Here is a 19107-nt window from a genome sequence, read left to right on the forward strand (position 1 = left end):
CGGGAATCTAAGTGCCTCAGTGGGGCAGGAACTGTCCTTTTACTTCTAAAAGTTTAGGATTGAATCCAAGTCATACTGATAAAAGACTAATTCTTCCTCCCTGAAAAAGCTGGATGAATTGAGTTTGAAAATTAATCAAGATACTACTAAAGATGGGATCACAGCAAAACTGCCACACAATGGAGTACACATTGACAGTCTCACTCAAAAAGAACAAACAGTATGTGAAACCAAAGTATTCATATTAATGCAGTCTATTTGATACCAGTGCAGTCCAAAATACAGAGCAGGTTCACATACACCACAAAATTTGCATTTATATAACACCTCATAGAAAAATACATTTCCCAATTCCTTTCCTAAAGGATAATTGAGCAGAAAGGAAAATTGTTGTACAGGCAAACATGCAGCTAATTTACACTTAAGAAATATTTTTAAATTTTTTAATGAAGAACAATAATTTTACATTTATGTAGAGCCTTTCACCTTGGGAGGACGCCTCAAAGCACTTCACAGAGCTGACTGAAAGCCCAAGCGGGGGGTGGGGGAAGTGAACTGAGGAAGGTGCGGGGGACGGGGGAAGAAGGGGAGAAGAATGCACAAAAGCACAGTTGAAAAGGTCTTAAGGTGGGTCTTAAAGGTGGGGCAGAGGAACTCTGGGATGGATTTCCAGAGAACAGGATCAGAATAGTTGGACACTTGGTCACTGATGACAGGGGAGATAGAGTGGGGAACAACAAGAACAGCAAGATTACATGTGTATAGAGCCTTTCACGTCGGGAGGACGTCCCAAGGCGCTGGACAGAGTACAGCATTTCAGACGCGAGCTGGGGTCGGGGGGGGGGGGGGGAGGGAGGGGAAGGGGTGTGGCAGATGGCACGGTCGAAGAGGGGGGTCTTGAGGTGGGACTTGAAGGAGGTGAAGGAGGGAGCGAGGCAGAGTGACTGGGGTTGGAATTCGAGAGGTTGGAGGCAGAGTGGCTGTAGACTCTCCCGCCAATGGTGGGGTGGGTGGGTTGGGGGACGTGGAGCAGCCCAGAGCCGGCTGAGCGGAGGGAACGGGCGGGTTGGTAGGAGGTTAAGAGGTCGCAGAGATGGGGTGGGACAAGGCCATGGAGGGCTTTGTATGAGAGGACCAGGATCTTGAACTGGATCCTCTGAAGGATACGGAGCCAGTGGAGTCGGGCGAGAATGCGGGAGATGGGGTCACGGAGTTTGGTGCGGGAGAGGACACGGGCTGCAGAGTTCTGGATTATCTGCAGCCTGTGGAGGGAGGAGTTGGGAAGGCCCACAAGCAGGGAGTTTGCATAGTCGAGCCTGGAGGTGATGAAGGCATGAACAAGAGTTTCAGTGGCCTGAGGGGTGAGGTAGTGGCGGAGTCGGGCAATGTTACGGAGGTGATGGAAGGCAGAGCGGGTCATGGCTTGAATGTGGGGAAGAAGACAGTTGAGGGTCGAACAAGACACCCAGGTTCCTGACTGGCTGGTGAGTTGTAGTGTGCAACCATGGAGGTTGATGGTGCCAGAGCCTGAGGTGCTGAGGCGCTGGAGTGAGCCAATCGGGAGGGCCTCAGTCTTGTTCACATTCAACTGTAGAAAGTTTGCCCTCATCCAGGACTTGATGTCCGACAGACAGTCTGTCAGGACAGCAGTGGTCCTGGAGTTGAAGGTGGAGGCAGAAAGATAGTTGGGTGTCATCCGCATACATGTGGAAGTTGACCCCATGTCTGCGGATGATGTCACCAAGGGGGAGCATAGAGATATTAAAGAGGAGAGGGCCAAGGACAGAGCCCTGGGGGACACCAGATGTGACAGTGCGGGGGCTGGAGGAGAAACCGTTAGAGGCAACAAAGTGGAGACGGTGAGAGAGATAGGAATTGAACCAGGCAAGGGAGATCCGTGAAGTTTGAGTAAAGCGGAGAGACGGTGTGTGAGGATGGAGTGGTCGACAGTATTGAAGGCGGCAGAGAGGTCGAGGAGGACAAGGAGGCAGAGGGAATCCTGATCACAGATGTTCAGAACGTCATTAGTGACTGTGACCCCCAGGGCTGTTTCCGTGCTATGGGTAGCGCGGAAGCCGGATTGGACGGGTTCAAAGAGGGAATGGCAAGAGAGAAAAGAGCGGAGCTGGGACGCGACGTCTCGGTCCAGGACCTTGGAGAGGAATGGGAGGTTAGAGATAGGGCGGTAGCTGGAGAAGAGAGATGGAGCCAGGGAAGGTTTTTCAGGGTGGGGGTGATGACGGCTGTTTTTAGGGGGGGTGGGAACTGAACCGGTGGACAGGGAGAGGTTGATGACATCGGACAGGAGGGGGGACAGAAGATGGAGCTGGGAGACGAGGAGAGAGGTGGGGATGGGATTGAGGGAGCAGGTGGTGGGTTTGAGTTTACGGACAGTAATGGTGAGGGAGGAGGGAGAGATAGGGTCGAAGAGTATGGGGGGGATGGGTGGTGGGTGGGCCATGAGGGAGAGGTGATGTGAGGGTGGCTGTGGACGGGGCTGAGGTGGCTGAATGTATCCCCTCGATTTTAGATTTGAGGAAGTGCAGCATCTCCTCACAGTTGGAGTTTGAGGAGAGGATGGGCGAGATATGGGAAGGATGATGGAGGAGACGGTTAGTGGTGGAAAAGAGAAGCCGGGGGCTGTCCTTTGCCTCCAAGATAACCTTGGAGTAGAAGGAGGATTGGGCGGAAGCAAGAGCGCAGCAGTAGATCTTGGTGTGGTGAAGCCAAATCTGCCGATGGATCGTTAGTTTGGATTTGGTCCAGGCACGTTCGGCAGCTCGCACTTGTGCCTTGAGGGAACGGAGTAAGGCTGGTGTGTTTGTGGGGAACATGGAGTAAGGCTGGTGTGTTTGTGGGGAACATGGAGTAAGGCTGGTGTGTTTGTGGGGAACATGGAGTAAGGCTGGTGTTTGTGGGGAACATGGAGTAAGGCTGGTGTTTGTGGGGAACATGGAGTAATGCTGGTGTTTGTGGGGAACATGGAGTAAGGCTGGTGTTTGTGGGGAACATGGAGTAATGCTGGTGTTTGTGGGGAACATGGAGTAATGCTGGTGTTTGTGGGGAACATGGAGTAAGGCTGGTGTGTTTGTGGGGAACATGGAATGGAGTAAGGCTGGTGTTTGTGGGGAACATGGAGTAAAGTTGCTGTTTGTGGGGAACATGGAGTAAAGTTGCTGTTTGTGGGGAACATGGCTGGTGTTTGCAGAGCGAAGATTATGGGCCGGTTACTAAGTTTGCAGATGGTCAAAGAGGTAGGGTGGGGTGAGGCTATGGAGGTATTTGAAAGCAAGGATAAGGATTCTGAATTCAATCCACTGGGGGGAATGGGGAGCCAATGGGGAGCCTAGCAGAGATGGGATGATAAGCTTACGGAGTATGGAGCGGGAGAGGATACCAAGCTGCAGAATTCTGGATAGTCTTCAGCTTGTCTAGGAAGGAGGTGGGGAATCTGACAAGCAGGACATTCGAAAAGTCTAGCCTGGATGTGATGAACACTCAATGAAGTGATGTAATTAAAGTCAAAGGGGAAGGAACCCTGGTTTATTGTACACCTTAATGTAACACACAAAATGCTCATCTTCAAACAGTAGAGAGTTTGGAACAATTGTTTTTGTTCTTGTCTAAACAGAAACTTGATCAAAAGCAAATGTTGCTATAATATCTTTTGGAAAAAGAAAACAAGAATTTAAAATATACTAAAGTTTCTCCTTTCACAACTTTGAGGACAACGAAACATTTCTCCAAAAATATAGGTTAGGTTTTTTTGCCTTCTCTGATTTATGCCATAAGTAAATGCATGAGAATATAACAATTAAAATAGAACTGTTTCCTGGTTAGAAATATCATCCTCAAAATATCAGGAGACTAGAGCAATTTATTTTTGGAAAACTTTTGACAGTGCAGTTGGAATCCCAATACACACAATTAAAATGTTTCACTTACATAACCATGAAACACTGCAGTGAATGACATCCCAACTTACATCAGTGCCTTTTCACTGCCAACATACGATTCATACATAATAATAATCCTTGGATTTGATATAGCGCCTTGTCACTTCTTGGAGAGGTCTCAAAGCGCTTAAGAGAGTATACTGTAAAGTGAATTGACTGTATATTTGGGTGAATACATTTATTAGAGATTGTAAGAACAGCAATTTTAAACCCAATTATTAAACATAGTAAACTAATGAACATTGTATTATGATGAACTAAGTAATTGCCTAAAATGATTCACTCAGTCTTTGTGACATCACTGTGAAACGTTTCATTCATTTTATCATTCAATTCCAATATAATTTTATTTAAAAACTTGAAAAAGGCCAACACTTGGTATCCTCAAAATCTCTTTACGTTACATTCAGTTATGAATGTTATTGCAGAATATTTTTTTCTAAATGTTGGCAGAGGTTTGTATTTGTAATAATAATCCTTGCATTGGAGTTCTCAAAATAAGCAAAATATACATATTTTTTTAAAAATGAAACCTGTTCAGAGAATACCTTATTTAAAAGGGATATTTTTATATTTTAACCACATCAACAACTTTCACATGTATGGCATATGCAGAATGAATATCTGAAAATGCTTAACAATTATGACAGAAAGTATCAAATGGAGAGAAGGGAGAGTTAGCAAAGACGTCGTCTAAGGAGGGTTTTGAAGAATGGAAGCAAGGAAAAGATGATTGAAGTTGGTTAAAGGCTCAGCTATTAATGTTGAGACAGGTGAAGTAAAGAACAAGTAACAGACCAGAATTGGAGAAGCAGTGGTTATGGCCAGGAAAGTAGTCAGAGGAGAGATTAGTGACAATATAAAACACATGGTGTAATAAAAATAATGCAATTTGTATTTAGCTATAAATACATTGCCTTTACAAATTACTCAGCATGGACAAATCTCCAATATATCAGAAATCCCTTCCACAGATGCTATAGAATATTTGGCATTTACCTCCCCAGAAGCAATTTGATTGCTGTTGCATCTGTGTTGTGATAAAATTCCTCTGGTGGATTCACAAAAGAGGGCAATAGGTTTGTTTTGGTGAGTGATGTACTCTCGGACTCGAGCAAACGATGAAGCAGTTTTCCTGAAGGAGACTGAGTTCTTCTGACAGGAACCAATAAGAGAATATAGTTTATAAACATTCTATTACATTTATAATAGTTACTTCTTCACTTTAAAATGTTAGATCATTCATCAGCAGCTCAAAGGACTATGTCCTTAGCCTCAAAGTAATATCATCGCCACAGGTGACCAGATAATAATAATAATCCTTGCTTTTGATATGGTACTTTATCACATCGTTGAGATGTCTGAATGCGTTTCACAGAATATACTGTAAAGTGAATTGACTGGATATTTTGTGGGCGAAACGCTTTTTCAAGATCCTCAAACTCGGGTACAATTCACCCCATGCCCTGGCACTTCCCTAACTCTCCAACCTGCTTACACCCGACTCCTCTACGTGCCCCTTTTACTCCACTAGCTCTGGCCTCCTGCAAATCCCTTGTACCCTTTGCTCCATCATCGGTGGCTGTGCTTTCAGCCGCTATACCGCGAGACTCTGGACCTCTCTGCCTCAATCCCTCCGTCTTACCCCCTCCTTGTCCGTCTTCAGATCACACCTGAAGACTTTCCTCTTCGAGTGTACCTATAGTCACCTCCATTTTCTCCCTCACTCGACGTGAAGCTCCACCCGTTAAGCGCTCTGAGATACTATTCTGTGTGAAGGACGCTGTATAAATGCAAGTTGTTGTAATAGGTAAGGCAGTGCACAGACTGAAAGATTACAAATTTGAACTCAGGTCTATGCTGATTTGATTGATCTCTGCCTGAATATCATTAGGGGCACTACAATCGATCTTGGCACTCCTGACAGGTAAGAGGAAAATCTGCTCTGGTTCGTTCTGTTGGAAGTTCTTTGGATGGAAATAGGATCAAGTCTGATGGTGATGATCCTGCTAATAAATACACACTGTGAAGACTCACTATTGAATATTGACCCCTTGGAAAAAATTACCACTTTAAGTGAACAAGGAACCAGAGAGGGAAGAATAAAAGGAGTCAACACCTCAGGGAGAGAGAGGAAGCAAACAAAAGAAAATAATTAGTACATTATGTTCTTGGCCAAGATGTATCTTATTTTTTTTCTGACAATTTGATCGTTTCAAAGGGGTAGAAAACCTTTGTATTTCTGCACCAAGAAAACTGGGTGAAACTGCTTTGTGATACATCACCTTGTCACCATTGTGTCACAACAGAGGAAATACAGCATGATATTCTATTTCCATAACACAGTTCATATTTCTAATTGATAACATAGAAAATAAAGCAGGACACTTACTATTGCTTTACAATCTTAAACAATGGCTACCTGGAAGGCTGCTATAAGGCACCCTATAAAACACTACATGCAGAGTGTAATGAGATGTGGTTTGCTTCTATCTACAATTCACTCATGATTTTGACTGGCCCATTGAGGAGTTCTTGAATGATGAAAAGAAACTTCACCAAATGAGTGGGTGGAAGGAAAGGGAACCTATAGGAGCCCCAACTCTTGAATAGGTTCTTACAAAGCTGTGGCAAGTTTCTACAGCCAGGCTGACTCTGAATGGAGGCCCAGAAATGCATTGAGTAATAGGCCTGCCAAGAGTCAAGAGATGAAAGAAGAAGGACCAGAGGTAATGGCAAAGAGGGATACATTGGATTTTCAGGCCATATATACATTGAACAACAACAAAATAAAATTTTTATAGCACCTTTCACATCGGGAGGACATCCCAAGGCGCTGGACAATAAGCTTTGACATAAGGTGATAGTTGCAGTCTGTAAAATCCCAACCATCACCTTATTAGTTTGCGATAGTTATTTTCACTGTATATATGCTCGGCTTGCCAGTTCCTGCATTCATGCACTGACCACCTCATTCATGTTATAAACAGTACAGCGCTCCAACAAAATGTGTTATAAGAAGGATGATCTGCAATTTCTGCTACTTTTAATGTCATTACAAAAAGTTATTTTTTTTGCAATGAACTATTTTTAACAAATATTCATGTTGCATTCATCAAGCTGGCTCGGCCAATTTCAGTCATAGACATTAAGATGTAAAAAAACAGCAGATATACAGTATAGCAACCACTAAAAGGTTTATCAAGCTTACTTTGATCTTGGCTTGTCAACATTGTGAAGTGGAGCAGAGTAAGAAATGTCTGCCAATCCGGTTACAGCATCAAGATTGGTTTTCATTGCTGAAACCACCATAGCGTCGCGGAGTTTGCTGCCTTTATCAAGCAAAACTGAAAAAGAGAAAAGAGCATTGAAATCTTTCTAATTATTAGTATTGCCCCCTTTCCTCCACTATTGGTAAAGCTAAAGATGATTTGTTTGAAAAACAAATCAAATCATCAATCTTTCAAGTTATCCTCAAATCTTGCTAGAGCAACAGCTAAAGAACGGATAAAAGTTGTTGCAGTGCTGAATTTAAAAAAAAACACATCTTCTTTGAAATAAGTAGGTTGGAAAAACAACAGCTTGCATTTATATAGTGCCCTTCACATAGACTGACGCTGAGCTGGGGGGGAGGGAGGAGAAAACCATAAGCATGGTTGAAGAGGAAGGTTTGTAGTCGTGATCTAAAAGAGGGGAAAGAGGGGGCAAGAAAGAGGGATCGGAGCAGTTCCAAAGCTTTGGGGCATAGTGGCTGAAAGCGCGGCCTCTGGTGGAGTGGAGGGGATGAGGGACAAACAGGAAGGACAAAAAGACATGATCCTTCATCTTGTCCAGGATTTTAGATCTCTTTAAAGCTCTATTGCCCCAGGAACAGGACCATAATCTGTCTGTTCTATACAGTACATTTTATGCACACTCCACCTTGCTAAGCCAGTCTGGAACCTTGGCGTCTTGTTTGACCCTCAACTATCCTTTCTTCCCCACATCCATGCCATGCCCTGCCTTCCCCCACCTCCACAACATTGCCCTGCTCCATGGTCTCACATCACAGGCTGCCAAAACCCTCCTACACGCATTCAGAATATCCAGGCTTCACTATGCAAATTCTATCATCTTAATCAGATAAACGTGCATCAGCAATTCCTTTTTAATGGTTTCAACCAATTCAGTCTTCACTGCGTTAGTAAGCACCTCACTCCATGTTAACATCGTAAAGGGCTGAATGATATTGTGGAGTTTGCATGTAAAGATTTCTAACCAGTTATACAAGAAGCACAAAGGATTACTTTGTGTTCAAAATACTCCCCCTAGTGGGGCAAAAAATGCTTTTTCCTTCATCAACTGGTAACTTCACTGATAAGAACAAGCTGTGCGGGATCCAGGGAACCTCATTTAACATTATTAATAATCCATACAATGGCATAGTGCCATTCACGTCAAGAAGAAATCTCAAAGTGTTACACAGGATATACTGCGGCTGTATATATTGTAGGTGAATATGGCAGCCAATTTGCCAACAACAATGTCCCACAAACAGCCATGAAGTGAATGATCAATTTTATTTAGCGAATTGTTGGCCAGGACACCAGGATAAACTCCCTTCCCTTATTGAATAGGGCCATGGGATCTTTAATGTCCACCTGAACAGGCAGAAGGGGCCTTGGTTTAAAGTCTCAACTGAAGGACGAAAGAGATCCTCATGCAATTTAGGAGCTGAACATGAGCTGGCTGGATCTGAGAAAAATGTGGTGCTGGCTGGATATTCTTATTAGCTCAGCTAGCCTGACTAGTACAGATCAACTCCCAGGCTCTATATACAAGAGAAATACTCTGAACAGAAAATATATTCCCTGAACTTTCAACGCCTTGGCAAGTCCTCCTGACATGACACAAATAACAACAACAACTTGCACTTATATCGTGCCCTCCACGCCGGGCGGAGTCTCTGAGCGCTTAGCAATGGTGGAGCCCAAGGCCGAGTCTGGGGGAGGGGAAGGTGACCATGGGCGCGGTCAAAAAGGAAGTTCTTCAGGTGTGACCTGAAGATGAGGAAGGAGAGGGGTGAGGCGAAGGGCTTGAGGGAGGGAGTTCCAAAGTTTCGGGGTCTAATGGCTGAAGGCACGGTCGCCGATGGTAGACCGGAGGATTCAGGGAATGCAGAGGAGGCCGGACCCAGAAGAGCGGAGGCAGCGGGTACTGCTGTGGGGAGAGAGGAGGTTAGGGAGATAGGGGGGTGTCCAAGCAATGGAGGGATTTAATACTAGAGTGAGGATCTTGAAGTTGATCTGCTCTATGACAGAGAGCCAGTGGAGTTTGGCAAGGACTGGAGTAATCGGGGTATGAAGCTTGGTGCGGGTGAGAATGCAGGCAGCGGAGTTTTCAATGAGCTGAATTTTGTGAATAGTGGAGGAGGGGAGACCGTAAGAAGGGCGTTAGAGCAGTGCAGCCAAGAGGTGACAAAGGCATGGACAAGAATTACAGATTTACATAGAATGTACAGCACGGAAACAGGCCACTCGGCCCAACCACTCTGTGCCATTGTTTGTACTCCACGAGTATAAACCCATTCATTTATTCCCTCCCTCGCCCTTCTATTCCCCTCTTCCTCATATGAAGGTCTAGCTTCCTCTCGAATTAATCTATAGTTGTCAAATGCAAGGATTATGATATCCTTTCTATTTGACATTCTTTTTCCAGGATAATTTGTGTTAAATTAAGATTTTTAACACTGGCTGGAACTGGATTTTTTCACCCATCACAACAGTTTATTTCTGATTAAAATGGCGGAGGCCAATGATCAAGGTTTCCTAGATAAAATAGAATAAATGTATGGAATTTGCTGCCACCCGCTGGGGACTCGACTCCAACACAAATGGCTGCGAATAAATACGGTAATTCTCATTTAGGCAGTCCTGGAGCTATAGCTTTGGTTGAAATTTTCTATTTGTGTTTTCATTAAACTTAATGAATATTAAATACTTAATATTGAAATACGTAATATTAAGATTAATGTTAAATATTTAATGAATCACTGCAAGTGTGATGGGTGAAATGAGTTGCATACAACTTGGGGGGAAAAGATCTATCAATACCTTTATTTAGTAGCTTCATAATCTTTATTCGGTATTATGTAGTGTTAAAACGATGTGCGTGGTTTGCTAACTTGGACACCAACCTGAGATGACGTTGTTGGTTGCTTCGCTGGCTGCTGACAGTATGTGTGCTTCAGGCTGCTTCTCAATCAGGGGCTTACTCTGTAACCTTGCAGAAATTGAAACTTGTGATCTTAGCTGATCTTGCTCAGGGTCAGATACAAATATCTCAGCAGGAGGCCACTGTGCAGCATTGAGGTGCTGCTTAGTCTCAGAATAAACATCCTTTGTGGTCTTGACATTTTCCTGAAAGTACAAGTGGTCTCTTCCTCTAAAGAAAACAATTATTAAACATTTTTAATACATCTATAAAATATTTTCAATAGTTAAACACTTTAATAATAATTAAACACTTTCAGTGTTTAACTCGCATGGACTAAATGCATTGTTTAAATGCATTGATGGGTATTTTCAATAATAGACTTTAAATGCAGACTTTTAATACAGACTTGTGATCTCTCAGGTTTGGCTACAGGTCATTATTTTCTAACCAGGGCAAGTTAAACAGGGAATGGTAATAGCAATAATCTAAACTATTTATTAAGCAGAAATAGGCAAACACTGTTGATGGTGCAATACTGCAATTTTTACTGCCTACGGAAATAATTACAACAACTGAGGTGTTTTAAAGGGTGGCAGCAAAGCTTCTGGGGTCTTCACCTCTCTACGTTTGATGGTGGTTGTAAAGCAATAACTGGATTGAGGAAATAACAAGCAATGTACAAGGCTTTCCACATTCTGTGTTTTTGTATTGTGCTGTCAGTGACTAGCAGGGCACTTCATCTTATGATTGATACATCTAGTTTCCTCACAAGCAAAGGAACAGCAGTAATGAATAGGTCCTGGAGCAATGTTATTTCATGCTATGTCTGGTCAGTGTTTGATCGAGCTCACAAACACAGTTTCTGTTTCAGTCATAAATTTTCAAGTGTTTCATTGTTTTTGTTTTTAGCGCAGTGCATCATCTACAAAGCAATGAACCGATCAATGAAATTTTAAGAATGCACTCTGCCCTTGGGAGGAAAATGCAATATATATTTACGGTGACCTCTAAACGTTAAGGTCAGATGTTATAACAATGGTCAGCCTCACTTGGCCTGATTATGCAGCACACATTAAGATTGCCTTTCCTTGTTTAACACAGCAATTGTGCCTCCAGATCTAGTCATTCATACAATTCACAACATCATTGTCCTGTTGAAGGAGGGAGGGGAGTTCAAGGCTTCATTTTTTGCGGCATCTTTCTTCACTTCTTTCTATTAATAAACTCCTCAAAGTCATCAAATTAATTAATTACTTAAGTTCCTCAAAGCCATCAATTGTGCATTTCACTGTGGCTCATTAGTGTACAGGTAGTTTATCTTGCATGTGTCATTTCTAGAGAGAATTTGGAGAGGAAACTGCAGCTACTTATTTGTGCTTTGCCCATACATACCGCACCTGTGAACACGTAACTAATGGTACTCTCCCTTCCACTTTTGAGCAGACAGCACTAAGTAAGTAAAGAAATTCCCATATTTGGAGACTCGTTGGAAATATTCAGAGCGAAATGGAATGGGAACAAGATATTTGAATGATATTCTGTGGTACGAGTTAAAGCACTGTTTGTGCCTGTATAGGAGAAATTGCTCAATGCAACACATCTACCCTTGGATCACTTCACAATATCATTGGCCATGCATCTCGCATCTTTAAAAACACAGATTGAAAACAGAAATGCAAGCTATTAGGTGCTATTTACCTTGGTGTGTTGGACATACTGCTGCACACAGATTCTTTCCCACTTGCACTGGTCAGAGACAATTTACGCGAAGCATTGGGTACAGCTAGATTTTCAACAGATCCTGTTTTTGAAGTGCTTGTATTTAATGCACTGGAACCTCGGGTTGAAGCTGCAATGTCCATACTCATGTCTGTGGTTGGCAGAGAGCTGCTGCTGTCATACGTGTCCGAGAGAGGTTCCAGTGCAAGTGAAACCTGAAATCCAGGTCAATTATGGGTCAGTTTGAAGACATTTATAGCAACCTGCAATATGTTGGTTCCATACATTAATTTGCATTATATTCAGCAATATAATCTGGCACTATATTGACTTATTAGACCATATGTTGAAGTATTTAGCAAACATCATTTATTTGGTTGAGTGGGCGTGGCAATTTTTTTTTGTCAGCCGGGTGTCTGACACTTGAGGAAACCCATCACCATGCTCAAGAATACCTAAACCAAACTTGAGAATTCCATGCATCCCACTTACACATGGAAATTCCAGAGATAAGATTGTTGGAAGGGAATCCACGCTCCCTCCCTGGTTACCTAATTCAAGGAAGTATTTAGCGCAGGTTGGCAAGAGCCAAGGCTTGGGGACCCCAGCTAACACTGTATAGCAAGATCCTCGTCCTCACCTTTAAGGCCATCCATGGCCTTCTCCCCTCCTACCTCTCTGACCTGTTGGCTCCCTACTAACCTGCCCGCTCCCTCCGTTCAACTCTGCTCCATGTCTCCCGTCCTACCCTCGGTGACTGAGCTTTCAGCCTCTCTGCCCCACACTCTGGAACTCCATCTCACGGTCCCTTCACCTCGCTTCCTCCCTTGCCACCTTCAATGGAGTCCTGTAGCTCAGTGGTTAGAGCACTCGCTTTGCAAACGAGAGACCTGAGTTCAATTCCAGGCAGAGGGCAAAACCTTGGGCAAGTTTCCTTATTCCACACAGAGCCTAATAATAATCCCTCCAAAACCAAAAACAATAATAAATTGGTCATTTTCAATCTACGACTGTTTGTGGGAAATTGCTGTGCGCAAATGGCTGCCGCGTTCGCCCACAAATATACAGTCAATTCACTTTACAGTATATTCTGTGAAGCGCTTTGAGACGTCCTCCCGACGTGAAAAGCGCTATATCAAATGCAAGGATTATTATTATTATTAAGACCGGTCTCAAGACCCTTCTCTTCGATCATGCCTTTGGTCGCCCTCCCACCTCTCTGCCTTCCCTCACCCCTTTCACCACCCCTTCCCCATGCTCGGGCCCTGACACCTGACTGTCAGTGCTTTGGGATGTCCTCCCGACGTGAAAGGCGCTCTATAAATGTAATTTTGTTGCTGTTGTTAAATGAGCCTGGCAACCTTGGCACATCATTGGTCATATTATGCTACTGTGTGCACTTCACAAAACACTTTCAGAAGTTTTATGAAGTCACTTTGCCCTACTTCATCTCATCCTTCCAGATCCTAATTATTATCCTAACCCACGTAGATTCAGACCCCTGGTCCATAAGCTGCAGCTCTACACCATCAAGGCTGCCCCACACCTGATGTAAATCATCTCAATGACATGATAAGGTGCTATATCAAATTCAAGCATTATTATCTTCTTCTATATTAATAAAACAACAATGTCTGTCTGTGTGTCAGTCAAGATCTCAATAAACGATTAATGCAGAGACATGATTTATACTTCATCGGAAAAGCCTTGCATTTGGGAGTGTCATGGGCGTATTTTTTTCCCAGAGATTTCCTATCATTGGTGAGTTATGACCTAAAGAAGCTCATCACACTTGTATGACAGTTTTGCGTTTTGTGCTGCAGTTACACCTGGTGGCCGCACCGACTCCCAGTGACGGTGTGGCATCGTGCGTCACGTAGCACGTGCACACGCACTCACTCAGATGAAGCCAAGAGGTGGGAACAAGATAAAATGCCTAAGCGAACATCAAGCCTTTCAAGTACAAATAAAAATGCCAAACAAAAGAAAGAAGGCCGATTAAATGAAACTGCATGGCTGCATTGCAATAACTTGAGGATCTGACAGATCATACAGTAAACCCCTTCGGCTAGCGTAGCTTTGATAGGATCTTCTATCTTTCATGAGCTTATGTCCCAAACAAGCTCATCGTACATATATAGCAGTTTGCTTAAGGTGTACACAGAGTGTTTATAGCATGTTAAATAGTAACACTAAAATTTACATTCCATACTGGAGCCTTTGGTTGCAAGCGTAGCTGCAATAGGTACAGCTAGTATTACATATTATTAATCTAAAAACACCCAATGAATGCAATGTTTCTAACCTGCAGTTCTCCAAGCTTCTCAGAGGTTGGGGAAATCATTGTGAAAAATCCATTGACAGAATGAGTTGGTGATAGGTGCGATATGCCATTTATTTGAACCCGGCCAACAGGTAGATGGTCAGGCTTTGTCATCACCTCCAGTACCAGCATTCCCATATCTACGTGCAAATATGAAAATGAAAATACATTCAGAGAAAAGAATAAAAGCTGTGTGTGTTCTTCCTTGTCTGTAAGGCTCAACAATGAATTGAACAAAAATGATCAGCCACTTCTGTTCAAAACTAGTAGTTACGTGTATCCCTGTTCCAAAAAAGAGGGGTTGATTTACCTCACGTTTTGGTCAAATCAGCTGTCAACTAAAAGGATGCCCCATTCAACTGTAGTCTTACTTTAAAATACGTTGTTTAAACAAAAATGTGTGTACGTCATATTTATGTCCTCTAAATATTGAATATTACTTATGCAAACTTTAGGTCAATGATCAAAATGTCGAATGTAAAACTGAAGGAATGAATTTATATACATCTTACAGCAATTAACAATGATATATAGCTAATGTGAAAATGACCTTGTGTTTCTTCTGTGTATCTAGCAGATAAAAAAATGACCAATTCAGGTAAGATGGTCTTATGCAGCATGTCATAGGTAATTCTACCTTGAAATAAAACAATATTCGTAAAATCATAGAAATTTACAGCTTAGGAGGCCATTCAGCCCATGGAGTCTGCACCGGCTCTCAAAGCAAGCTGTCCATTCAATCTTTCTGCCCCACTCTCTCCCCATTCCCCTTCAAGCCTCTAACTTTCATACACTATATGCAAACTATTATATACCCTTTTCTCCTCAGGCTTTAAGGAAATATTCTTTCTACTTGTCTGCGTTGTACTTGTCAACACACAGCTTCTGCATTTTTAATAAATAGCTTGGACTATGGCTTTGATATTTGAACAGCACAGGAGCCATGAAACAGTAATACAGCATTCTGCAACAATATAAACACCAGGCGTTTGATTGAAAGAAGTGAAATACTGTATTTACTTCACTCACACTTACAAACTTGAAGGGCAATAGGGTTCAATATATGCAATCTTAAACTTGCATGTCAAAATTCATTTGTTCGTTGGGCAAACTCAATTTTTCTACCCAAGAATACGTTCACATAATACAGTAGTCCCGTCACTGCCAAGCACATTAAGCAGGGGATATTGGATAGTGATCAGGTACAGTAATTTCAGCTCAATTTCCCCTCAATATCCCAAGCTGTTGATTCGAACTGCAACTCCCCAGAGTTTACCCTAGCTCAGATCAGCTACATCAGCACAGACTTTCCCAATATGGTTTAGCTATTCACTGGGGTGCCACCCATCAGTAGTCTTTAAAGGACAACAGAAATACTGAAATCCCTTAATCTATCTAAGCACGACAAGCAATGGTGATGTAAACCAACCTGCAAGGTAAGAGGTGAACTGCTTTGGTCCACAGCGAACAGCAAATCGAGCAGTTGTTTTCACAGCTTTCTGTTCAATCTGCGAAGCATCTCTGGGACGAAACAGCGTACCATTCGACGTTTCCCCCCACCAGCGCAACCTAACAAGAGGGGTAGCTGGAGGTCTGAGAATGGTCCACAATATTTTACTGACTGTTATCCTTAGGAAACAACGAATCTGACCTTCAACAAGTGGTGGCAGACTTGTAGATGGCGAAACATCATTGACTCCTATAAGACAAATTGATTAAATCAGGCAAGAAAGAGATCCATTCCGGTGAGATGGAATTTCCTGCTAATACCAGCATTTACTGACTTTTTCAAAAACGTCATTAAATTCTGATATTGGCACTGAAATTGTTTGAATCCTGCAAGCTGAAGATAGTGTATAAGCTACTTCTGCTCATGGGATTTAAACAATCTCAGCCAAAGTCAAAATCCCTGGCCACTGAGGTCAGCAAGGAAGTTGAGGCTGTTCATCGTCGCGTTGGTGCCCACTGGGAGAGTTAGGAGTCACGGACCCACGGAAATTTTGGGTCTGCGGATTATTTTTTCTTGGTTTTGGGCATGGTCAGAGCAAGTTTGAATTCCAGATACCTGGAGTCCAGTAAGCCAGAGTTTACTGTACTCTAGGAAGGGCACTGGTGATGGCAGACCAGCCAACCTGTCTTGTTGCTAGGTCTTGGGAGCGGCAAAAGGAACAGGGTTTCTTCCCATTCACTTCCTGTTAATCCTAAACCTTAAGGGTTAGGGTGATCTGAGCTAGATGAGCAGCATAAAACTTACTGCCCAGACAGTTCTCTCCACGGCAAACTCTGCAGCGTAAGCTGATTAAACTATTTTCACAACCATGATTCTATATGTGGAAATTTCAGCCGGTTTTGGATACACTTATGCATGTCAGCTTCTGCATGTGTCATGGACACCAAAAACTGCATATTTAGTGGTACTACAAATGACAGCGATAAATAATAATTTTTGCATTGATAGCACCTTATCACGTCGTCGAGACGTCTCAAAGTACTTCACAGGATGCATTGTAAAGTGGATTAATGTGTATTTTGTGGGCGAAACACAGCAGCCAATCGCACGCAGCAGTGTCCCACAAACAACCATGGAGTGAATGACCAATTTTATTTGGGGGCTTGTTAACCAGGACACTGGGGGAGAGAAACGCCCTTCTCTTTTCGAATAGTGCCATAGGATCTTTAACATCCACCTGAACAGGCAGACAGGACATCGGTTTAACATATCATCCAAAGGCTGGCACATCCGACAATGAATGATCCCCACAACACTGTGTTGGAGCATCATCTTAGACTACGTGATTCCAAGTCTCGATGTGGGGCTTGAACCCACAAAACAACAAATCGCATTTATGCAGCCCTCTTCACGTGGGGTAACATCTCGGACCTCTTAACCGTGTCAGAACCTGACGCCGAGCGAGTGTATGTGTGGGTGTGTGGTGGGGGGGAGTAGGCGACCGGAAGAACGGTCAAAGAGGAAGGTCTTCAGCCGTGATCTAAAAGAGGGGGTGAGGTTGTTGTTGAGGCAGCGGATTGGGGGAACCTTCCGACTCAACAAGTTAAGCCTTGTAGCTTAGTGGTAAGAGGGTTCACTCACTCGCCTGAATCATTTATAATAATTTGATCACTCGACCCACGGCTGTTTGCGGGACACTGCCGTGCGCGATTAGCCGCCGCGTTTCCCCCACAAATAGCCGGTAAATAGCCGGTCACTTCACTTCACAGCGTACTCCGTGAAGCGCTTTGGGACGTCTTGAAGACGTGATGAGGCGCTGTATCAAATGGAAGGATTATTATTACAACAACAACAACGAACGACTCAAGAGGCGAAAGTGCTCCCCAACTGCTCTACACTGACAATGCGGCCCCTACGCCGCAAACAGTTCATTTCAAACTTACTACCACCTGCGCTCCATAATAATAATACCTCGGAGTTTCTTTCCCAGTCTGAGAGGCTTCACTTTCTTAGTTTTCATTTTGGCTTCGACTCCTTTTTCTCCGTCACTGAAGCGACCGTCGGGGTTTGATTCTGTGCGACTCCGGCGGCATCTGTGGGGGGCGAGGAAGATGGAGGGGGCGAGGAAGATGGAGGGGGGCGGACAGCGTCGGCTCTCCTCTCCTTTTCAATCCCGCCGCCAACTGCGCTGCTGGCGGCACGGACCCTGCCGCGCGGCAACCTGGGACACTGGAGGACCAACACCGGCCGGGAGCCGTCACTAAGCAACGGTCATCCGCCGCCGATCAACTCAACTCGGGGGTGGGCGGGAGGGGTTGGCGCGGGGCAACTTGGGATACTGGAGGACCAACGCCGACCGGGCCGGGCCCATGTCTTGTCGGCGCGGGGAGCAGATGAAGAACCGCGCGGCGACCTGTGATACTGGAGGACCAACACCGACCGCGCCAGGCAACGTGGGGTATAGAAGGAATTGGCACAACCTGCTCCTCCCCCCCACACACACACTAATGCCAATCAATCAATCGATCGATCGATGGATCAATCAATCAGCAACACAGCTCCTCTCACACACCAACTGTCAATCAGGAGCAACGTGAGGGTCAGAGCTCGGGCGGCTCCCCGCAGGAGCGAGGACCCTGGTCGGGTCCTTTCCCCATCACACAGAGAAGCAGCTCTCTGACCTCTGACTCTCTGACTCACATAGTGGCAAAAAATAATAATCAATCACTCAATCCACCACCGTGTGTGGGACGCTGCTGCGTGCAATTGGCGGCTGCGTTTCATCGACTAAATATAGTCGATTCACTTCAAAATATATTCAGCGAAGCGTTTCGAGACGTCTGGAAGACGTGATGTATCGAATACAAGGGATATTCTATCAAAGTCCAGAGGCGGATAAAATGCCTCGATGGGACGCAAATGTTGACAACCTTTTAACAACTGAACCAAAAACAGATCAAATTTATTCATTGCCTTTATTTCCACGGCAATGTAGGTGATTTTCTTGTCGGGCGGGAGAGGGAAAAAAAGATTTTTGTGTGCACCGTGTTTTCGTGAAATAATCATTTGCAAAAGAGCATAAGAATTGCGAGAGCAAAGAAGACCAAGGTCCAGTCGCTTGCCCACGTCAGGTCCCAAACTATATACTGCATCTTATGATATTTTTAAAAAGATATCTATCAAAATAATAATAATAATAATAATAATAATCCTTGCATTTGATATAGCGCTTTTCACGTCGGGAGGACGTCCCAAAGCGCTTCACAGAACACACTGTAAAGTGAATTGACTGTATATTTGTGGGCGAACGCGGCAGCCAATTGCGCACAGCAATGTCCCACAAACAGTCGTAGATTGAAAATGACCAATTTATTATTTTTTTTTTGGTTTTGGAGGGATTATTATTAGGCGTGTGGAGTAAGGAAACTTGCCCAAGGTTTCGCCCTCTGCCTGGAATTGAACTC

The 19107-nt window shown here is 43.8% G+C and overlaps 1 protein-coding gene across 1 annotated transcript in view; it reads right to left on the reverse strand.

Moving 5' to 3' along the window:
- Window positions 1–17663, reverse strand: part of c2cd3 (C2 domain containing 3 centriole elongation regulator) — a 67296-nt gene extending 49633 nt beyond the window's left edge. Inside the window, exons 1-7 of the mRNA XM_007891305.2 lie at window positions 17615–17663; window positions 15623–15892; window positions 14176–14333; window positions 11850–12085; window positions 10132–10379; window positions 7168–7303; window positions 4956–5111 (exon numbers count right to left, since the gene is read on the reverse strand). Coding sequence (XP_007889496.2) covers window positions 4956–5111; window positions 7168–7303; window positions 10132–10379; window positions 11850–12085; window positions 14176–14333; window positions 15623–15892; window positions 17615–17663 — 1253 coding nt within the window. The remainder of the gene's footprint in view (window positions 1–4955; window positions 5112–7167; window positions 7304–10131; window positions 10380–11849; window positions 12086–14175; window positions 14334–15622; window positions 15893–17614) is intronic.
- Between the last annotated feature and the right edge of the window lie 1444 nt (window positions 17664–19107).

The sequence above is a fragment of the Callorhinchus milii genome, unplaced genomic scaffold (assembly GCF_018977255.1).
Source record: "Callorhinchus milii isolate IMCB2004 unplaced genomic scaffold, IMCB_Cmil_1.0 Scaffold4, whole genome shotgun sequence".
In the NCBI taxonomy this organism is placed as follows: Eukaryota; Metazoa; Chordata; class Chondrichthyes; order Chimaeriformes; family Callorhinchidae; genus Callorhinchus; species Callorhinchus milii.